We start from the raw sequence: 9,127 nt of genomic DNA on the forward strand, positions 1-9,127 counted from the left end.
CTAGTTCGCAGTTGGATGAAATTTGCCTCGTGGACATATGCTGTGAAGTTTGGCTCTGGTTTTTCAAAGGTACGTGCATTTGCATATTAACGGCCCGTCATACCGTTATTTGTTGATAAATAATATAACTAGGAAAATAGCTACATCTGCATCAATATGATTTGATTCCTTACAGGATCTTGGAGTAGAACTATTATTCTGCATTAATGTGGATAGCCTGATTTCTTTAGGAATTCTTGAGCAACCCAGGTAAACTACAATTATAGTAATTATTTTCTGCTTAATCAGTCCGAATGCAATATCCAAATTAAGTACCTGCTATGCTGTCCTGTTTCATCTTGATCTCAGCTGTTTCATTTAGTTTTAGGGAAAATGAGTTTTACAAGGACAATTTTTAAATTTTTTACTTTTTGCTAATGATACATATTTATATGTTTCGGCTTTTGTTGTTTGTTGGTTGGCATGGAACTGGAGATTGGATAAATTATTATAACATCAATCCCAATGATTTTATTGCTTTTGAATAGAGGTAAATGTTGAGAACAAAAGGCACGGATGTTCCTTTAAAATATGAAACACAGACTGCATTATTTTTTCCCAACATAAACAAATTATTGCAGTTATCAGCTGAAACTCTTATAAGATTTCTGCATCTTTTCCCCCCTCATGTTTTGTTTCTTTTCTTTTTTTTCTTTTTTTTAATAGAAAGTGAGTCCAAAAAATGGACTCAATTAAATTGCCTCATAGATAATTTGATTACAGATACAATCTAGACTTCATGGAAGTTCTGAGAGAAAAGTACATTTGTATCTGAGAGCATTTTTCGTTTTTGTTGCTAGTCAGGCTTACGTTAGAGCAGCTAATCATTGACAGTGACAGGTGCCCGTTATATACTCCATGTCGATCACATTTTCTTTTCTTCATGCTATCCAACAATTATAGAGGCTCTTTCCTCATCTTGGAGAATTTAAAGCCTGTTTGTACATTGATTCCATAGACTTAAACTGCATGACCACATATGCGACCATATGTAGTGATTAATGCCAGTCAATTATGTTTCACTAGTTTTCAGGGCATGGCCTTCTCTAGCGTGCTCATAGTCACCTTAGCCAGGACTTGGCAACAGTTCATAAAGGCATGGCATTAGGTTAATGAATAATGATCGGTGCACAGACTTGGTCTATTGTTTTGTGGAACTTTCTTGACTTCCAATTTGTGCTCCATACTGTAGAGAAAAGGAAGTATGCAATCAACCAAAAACTTTTGTATTGAATGTAAACTCTGGCTATTATATAGCCTACAAACTTTAACAGAAAATGCTGAAATATTACTCACGTTCTTAGCCACAAACAGCTATGTGAGACTTATTCAAAAGCAACTAAAACCCTACTGAATAGGACTTCTAAAACAGATTAACAAACTAGCTAAAGAATAGGACAACTTTCAAGCCTTTTCATTCTCTCCCTTAAGCTAAACATGTAAACTAAACACAGTAAACATGTTTAGCTTACCTTACTGACTTCACACATTCCCACCATGCCTCTGAGTTTGACAAAAGCATCATACTTGAGGGGCTTGGTCATAATGTCCGCAATCTGATCAGTACTTCCACAATGTAGTAGAGCAATGGAACCTTCTTTAGCTAAATCTCTGAGAAAATGGTACCTCACTCGAATGTGTTTACTACGACCATGTAGAACTGGATTTCTTGACAGCTTAATAGTGGAGGTGTTGTCACACATGATGTTGGTGCATTCCTCCTCTTCATGTCTGAGCTGTTAGTTTTGGGGGTGGATTCAAACCTCCGACGGCGGAGAAGCTCCGACGAGCTCCGACGAAGCTCGAAGCCCAGGCGAGGTTGTCGACGACCAGATGCAGGTGAAGCTCTCGAGCAGGCGAGCTCGAGTTGGCGATCTCCAGGCGACTTCGAACAGGCAAGTTGAGGAGATCAGACGCAAACCTCGGGCGAACGCAACCCTCGAACTTGGCGTTTTTCTTCGACCTCGGCGTTTGCCCCCACCTTTGCGTCTGTGGGCCGCTGGCGACAGGCTGTCGCCAGCTCATCCACCTCACCTATAAAAAGGCCCCTAGAGTTTCGCTGCTGTGCTGCTGATTCTTCCCCCTCTCCTCCGATTTCTTCTTCTCTGGCCTGCCATAAAATCGCAGAGGCGATTTTTTCTCCAGCTCTCAACGGGAATTTTGAGGGGAGATTAAAAGAGAGATTAAGAAGAGAGAGAGGAATTAAAGTGGGGTTTACATTGTGGGGTATTTATTCTCAAGTGAGAATTGAAAGAGTTCATACCCTTTAATTATTAACACTGTAGCTACAGTGTTTATTTGAGAAATCTCAGTTTTGAGATCTGCTCCTAAATTATAATTTCTTGTTTGATTAATAAGAAATTATCTGTGTGGCTTCCAAGGACGTAGGCAGTTGCCGAACCTCGTAAATCTTGGTGTACTTTTTCTATTCTGCGTTTCCGTTGCATTAGGGGTTTCAGCGTTAAATTCCCAACAACTGGTATTAGAGCGTGAAACGATCTAGAGAAAGTCAGATTTAAGTGGGAGACATGGCCGCAGATGAGGCAAAAATGAGACTTGAGATATTTGTATCAACCACTATCGGGGAAGAAGCCAGATTCTATGAAGGAAGAAGAGTGGAACCTTCTAGATAGACAAGCCCTCAGAGTTATCAGATTGACGTTGACTCGCAATGTTGCGTTCAACATAGCGAAGGAGAAGACCACGGCAGGTCTTATGGCAGCACTCTCAAACATGTATGAGAAGCCATCAGCCGCGAACAAAGTTCATTTGATGCGGCGGTTATTCAATCTGAAAATGGCGGAAGGCGCGTCAGTAGCACAACACCTCAATGAACTCAACACGGTCACAACCCAATTGAGTTCAGTTGGAATCGAGTTTGATGAGGAAGTTCGGGCGTTGATACTGTTGTCTTCCCTACCAGAGAGTTGGAACGCTACAGTCACAGCTGTGAGTAGCTCGTCGGGAAAGAAAAAGTTGAAGTTCGGCGACGTTCGTGATTTGGTTCTCAGTGAGGAGATCCGACGGCGAGAGACTGGTGAAGCTACAACCTCTTCAGTATTGCATACAGAGTCAAGAGGTAGAAATTCAACCAGAGGAAACGGACGAGGAAAATCAAACTACAGAGGTAGATCAAAGGACAGGAGGTCCAAATCAAGGAATCCAAGCAACAGCTCGAAGGCTATCGAGTGTTGGAATTGTGGAAAGACCGGGCATTACAAGAATCAGTGCAAGAGTGCACAGAGAGAGAAGGAGGCGAAGGCAGAGGTGAATGTCACCTCCACCTCAGGAGGAGACGACGCATTGATATGCTCTTTGGAGAGCAAGGAGGAATCTTGGGTGTTAGATTCAGGAGCGTCGTTCCATGCTACCTCTCAGAAAGAATTCTTCGAGAAGTATACCCCCGGAAATCTTGGATACGTATATCTTGGTGATGATCAACCATGTGCTATTGTGGGCAAAGGCGTGGTGAAAATTAAGTTGAACGGGTCAGTATGGGAGCTGAAGGATGTCGGGCATATTCCCGACCTGAGAAAGAATTTAATATCCGTAGGCCGGTTGGCTGGCGAAGGATACACCACAACCTTCCATGGAGATGATTGGAAGATCTCAAAGGGCGCAATGACAATTGCCCGAGGCAAGAAGACTGGTACCCTGTATATGACAGCAGGTGCACGTTGTTTGATCTCAGTTGCAGCAGGCAATGAGACTTCAAAGCTGTGGCACCAGAGACTCGGTCATATGAGTGAAAAGGGGATGAAAATCATGCACACAAAGGGGAAACTCCCAGGACTGCAGTCAGTGGAGATGGATATGTGTGAAGAATGTATACTTGGAAAGCAGAAGAGAGTCAGCTTTCAGACAAGTGGCAGAACCCCCAGGAAGCAGAAGCTAGAGCTCGTTCACTCAGATGTTTGGGGACCAACCACCACTGCGTCGATTGGTGGGAAACACTACTTCGTGACTTTTATCGATGATCACACTCGGAAAGTATGGGTCTACTTTCTGAAACATAAGTCAGAAGTGTTTGAGGCTTTCAGAAGATGGAAAGCCATGGTCGAGAATGAGACCGGTCTGAGAATAAAGAAGCTCAGGACCGACAATGGCGGTGAGTATGAAGACACCGGATTCAAGAAGTTCTGCTATGAGCACGGGATCAGAATGGAGAGAACCGTGCCCGGCACGCCTCAGCAAAATGGAGTAGCTGAGCGAATGAACCGAACGTTGACGGAGAGAGCCAGAAGCATTCGAGTACAGTCAGGCCTACCGAAGCAGTTCTGGGCAGAAGCGGTCAACACAGCAGCTTACTTGATCAACCGAGGTCCATCGGTTCCATTGGAGCACAGAATACCAGAGGAGGTATGGTGCGGAAAGGAGGTAAAACTCTCACATCTTAAAGTTTTCGGTTGTGTAGCTTACGTGCATATTAGTGATCAAGGCAGGAATAAGCTTGATCCCAAGTCAAAGAAATGCACTTTCATCGGCTATGGTGAAGATGAGTTCGGCTACCGCATTTGGGACAACGAAAACAAGAAAGTGATCAGGAGCAGAGATGTGATATTCAACTGGGTGTACCGGGTGAAAGAGGAGCAAGATGGTTCCAGAAGATATAAGGCCCGGCTAGTTGTCAAAGGTTTCCAGCAGAAGGAAGGAATTGACTACACCGATATTTTCGCTCCCGTGGTGAAGCTAAATACTATCAGGACCGTGATGAGTATTGTAGCAATTGAAGATCTTCATCTAGAGCAGTTAGACGTGAAGATGATGTTTCTTCACGGAGATCTAGAAGAGGAGATATACATGCACCAGCCAGAAGGTTTCTCAGAAGAAAAAAAGAAGAACCTGGTGTGCAGACTCAAGAAGAGCTTGTATGGCTTGAAACAAGCCCCAAGACAGTGGTACAAGAAGTTTGATGGCTTCATGCACAAGAAAGGTTTTCAGAAGTGCAACGCCGACCACTGTTGCTACTTCAAAAGATATCAGTCCAGCTATATCATCCTACTGCTGTATGTTGATGATATGTTGGTTGCAGGAGCAGATATGGAGGATATCAGAAGTTTGAAGCAGCAGCTGTCAAAGGAGTTTGACATGAAGGATTTGGGTCCAACGAAGAAGATCCTTGGAATGCAAATCACGAGAGATAAGAAGAGAGGTCTCTTGCAGTTATCTCAGACGGAGTACATCAACCGTGTTTTGCAGAGATTCAACATGGACAACGCCAAGCCTGTGAGCACACCCTTAGCCAGCCACTTTCGTTTATCGAAGGATCAGTCTCCTCAGTCAGAAGAAGAGAAAGAGAGTATGGCTCAGGTACCTTACGCCTCAGCTATCGGAAGCTTGATGTACGCTATGGTCTGTACGAGACCAGATATTGGCCATGCAGTGGGAGTGGTCAGCCGGTTTATGTCGAATCCAGGAAAAGCTCATTGGGAAGCGGTCAAGTGGATTCTGAGATATCTACGAGGCACCACACAGAAGTGTTTGCACTTTAGTAAGGGAGAGGTAGAAGTGCAAGGGTACGTAGATGCAGACTTCGGCGACGAAGTTGATCACCGAATAAGCACAACCGGCTATGTATTCACCGTTGGAACTACAGCTGTTAGTTGGATGTCACAGGTACAGAAGATTGTTACCCTATCCACTACAGAAGCTGAGTATGTTGCAGTGACTGAAGCCAGTAAAGAGATGATATGGCTTCAGGGTTTGTTAACAGAGCTGGGATTCAAACAGGAGAAGAATGTTTTGCACAGTGATAGTCAGAGTGCGATACACTTGGCGAAGAATTCAGCATTTCATTCCAGAACGAAGCATATTGCGCTTCGGTACCACTTCATCAGATCCCTGTTGGAAGATGACGTGTTGAAACTGGAAAAGATTCCAGGAAGTAAGAATCCAGCAGATATGTTAACAAAGACGGTGACAGTACAGAAAGTGGAGTTGTGCGCAACTTCAGTTGGCCTTCATGCATAGATGATGAGGGCGGAGCCACACAGGAGAGGAACTTGATGAGATAGCCCGTCGACGTCGGTTTGGTCTCCAAGTGGGAGATTGTTAGTTTTGGGGGTGGATTCAAACCTCCGACGGCGGAGAAGCTCCGACGAGCTCCGACGAATCTCGAAGCCCAGGCGAGGTTGTCGACGACCAGATGCAGGCGAAGCTCTCGAGCAGGCGAGCTCGAGTTGGTGATCTCCAGGCGACTTCGAACAGGCAAGTTGAGGAGATCAGACGCAAACCTCGGGCGAACGCAACCCTCGAACTTGGCGTTTTTCTTCGACCTCGGTGTTTGCCCCCACCTTTGCGTCCGTGGGCCGCTGGCGATAGGCTGTCGCCAGCTCATCCACCTCACCTATAAAAAGGCCCCTAGGGTTTCGCTGCTGTGCTGCTGATTCTTCCCCCTCTCCTCCGATTTCTTCTTCTCTGGCGGCGGCTGCCATAAAATCGCAGAGGCGATTTTTTCTCCAGCTCTCAACGAGAATTTTGAGGGGAGATTAAAAGAGAGATTAAGAAGAGAGAGGAATTAAAGTGGGGTTTACATTGTGGGGTATTTATTCTCAAGTGAGAATTGAAATGGTTCATACCCTTTGATTATTAACACTGTAGCTACAGTGTTTATTTGAGAAATCTCAGTTTTGAGATCTGCTCCTAAATTATAATTTCTTGTTTGATTAATAAGAAATTATCTGTGTGGCTCCCGAAGACGTAGGCAGTTGCCGAACCTCGTAAATCTTGGTGTACTTTTTCTATTCTGCGTTTCCGTTGCATTAGGGGTTTCAGCGTTAAATTCCCAACACGAGCTGCTCCAAGATCCTCTTTAGCCATATAGCTTGACAAGCACTGGTTGCAGCTGCTACAAACTCTGCCTCTGTAGTTGACAATGTTACAATTGGTTGCTTTTTCGATCGAGCTCCATGAGATGGCTGCTGAGCTTAGCATGAAGACATAGCCACTGGTACTCTTTCTATCTTCAATGTCCCCCGCATAGTCATTGTCAGTGAATGCAAGTAGCTTGTTGTTTGTACCATGCTTGTAGTAAATACCGTAATCCACAATGCCCTTCAAGTACCTTAATGCTCTTTTAGCTGCTTGCATATGCAGCTCTGTTGGACTAGCCATGTATCTGCTCAGGAGGCTTGTAATGAACATTAAATCTGGCTTGGTAGAAGTCAAATAGAATAGACTCCCTACAAGTTGCTTGAAAAGGGTTCCATCCACTGCAATCCCATTCTTGTCTTTCTCCATCTTCGAACCAGGAACAATAGGAGTGCCAACCATTTTGCTTTCTTGCATTCCAAACTTCTTTAACACCTCAAGAGCATATCTCTTCTGATAGATGAAAATTCCTCCCTCCTTTTGTAACACTTCAATTCCGAGGAAGTAACTCATGCTTCCCATATCAGTCATATCAAATTCTTTCATCATAGATCTTTTGAAATCAAACAACAAGTGCACACAATCACCAGTAAATATCAAGTCATCTACATAGATACTTACAATGATTATGTGGCCTTCACTGCTTCTCTTAGTGAACAAGGTTTGCTCACTTGCACATCTCTGAAAACCTTCCTTCATGAAATAAGTCTCAATGTGGTTGAACCAAGCACGAGGGGCTTGTTTCAAGTCGTACAAGGCTTTGCGTAGTTGATACACCATGCTTTCTTTCCCCTTCTGTTCATAGCCTTTTGGTTGTTCCACATACACCTTCTAATTCAAATCTCCATGTAGAAACGCAGACTTGACATCAAGTTGTAAAATTTTCCATTTCTTGTGTGCTGACAAAGCAATGATAGTTCTCACAGTGTCTAGTCTTGCCACTGGTGCATATACCTCTTTGCCACAAGCCTAGCTTTGTACTTGATCACTTCCCTATGTTCATCTCGCTTTGTTTTGTAGATCCATTTAACGCCCACTTTCCTTGCTCCACTAGGTAAGTCACAAAGAACCCAAGTCTTGTTCTTTTCGATGGCTTGAATTTCGATGTCCATGGTCTGCCTCCATTTTTCTTCTTTGACAGCTTCTTCGAATAAAACAGGGTCTTCGAAATCACCAACCACCATGTATGCTTGTTCCTCTGCTTCTTCTTCTTCACTTAGACCTTCACCCCTCACATAGTCTCCCATCCCTGTTGGCATTCTTCTTTCTCTCCTACCAACGACATCACTAGTCCCTTCTCCATTCCTATCTTCACTATTCCCCCTTCCTAAGTTATTCTCACCATTTTCTCCTTCACTATTGAGTTCCATATTAACATCTAAACCACCATTGGCCTCACTTCTATGCTCTCCCTCACTCTCATCACCACTAAAAACATCATCATCCCAAAACAGCTCTGCTTCTATTTGTTCCTTATAATTTGTACCCCAATCCCAACTCTTTTCTTCCTCAAACACTACATCCCTCTGCTTCTATTTGTTCCTTATAATTTGTACCCCAATCCCAACTCTTTTCTTCCTCAAACACTACATCCTTACTAACCACAATCCTCTTAGTCTTAGGTACCCCAATCCCAACTCTTTTCTTCCTCAAACACTACATCCTTACTAACCACAATCCTCTTAGTCTTAGGATCAAACAAACGATAACTCTTTGACTCATCACTCACACCTAACAAAATACAAGGAAAGCTCTTATCATCAAGTTTACCTCGTTTTGCCTCTGGAATGTGTACATGTGCCAAGCAACCCCAAACTCGAAGATGTTCTACTGAAGGTTTGATTCCGCTCCAAGCTTCTTGTGGAGTAATGTTCTTCACTGCTAGTGTTGGACATCTATTCAACAAGTAGAAGGTCCAGTTTATAGCCTCCGCCCAGAAAGGTTTGAGAACCCTTTTAGCAGTGAGCATGCAGCGCACCATGTTCATGACGGTTCTGTTTTTGCGTTCTGCCACTCGGTTTTGATGGGGTGTGTATGCTGTGGTCAATTGCCTCTTTATGCCTTCTTCTTCACAGAACGTCTTGAAATTGAGAGAGTTAAACTCTCCTCCTCTATCCGTCCGTAAACATTTAATGGACACCTCTGCTTCCTTTTCCACCAGTTTCTTATATGATTTGAAACATTCCAAAGCTTCTGATTTTTCAAAGAGCAGATAAAC

The 9,127-nt window shown here is 43.7% G+C and overlaps 1 protein-coding gene across 1 annotated transcript; it reads right to left on the reverse strand.

Moving 5' to 3' along the window:
- LOC109838243 (uncharacterized mitochondrial protein AtMg00810-like) lies at nt 1,181-7,689 on the reverse strand. Its single transcript, XM_020406699.1, has 3 exons — nt 6,829-7,689; nt 1,512-1,595; nt 1,181-1,225 (listed from the first exon to the last, which is right to left on the reverse strand). The coding sequence occupies exons 1-3, from the start codon at nt 7,687-7,689 to the stop codon at nt 1,181-1,183; spliced, it is 990 nt and encodes a 329-aa protein (XP_020262288.1).

The sequence above is a fragment of the Asparagus officinalis genome, chromosome 4, assembly GCF_001876935.1.
Source record: "Asparagus officinalis chromosome 4, Aspof.V1, whole genome shotgun sequence".
In the NCBI taxonomy this organism is placed as follows: Eukaryota; Viridiplantae; Streptophyta; class Magnoliopsida; order Asparagales; family Asparagaceae; genus Asparagus; species Asparagus officinalis.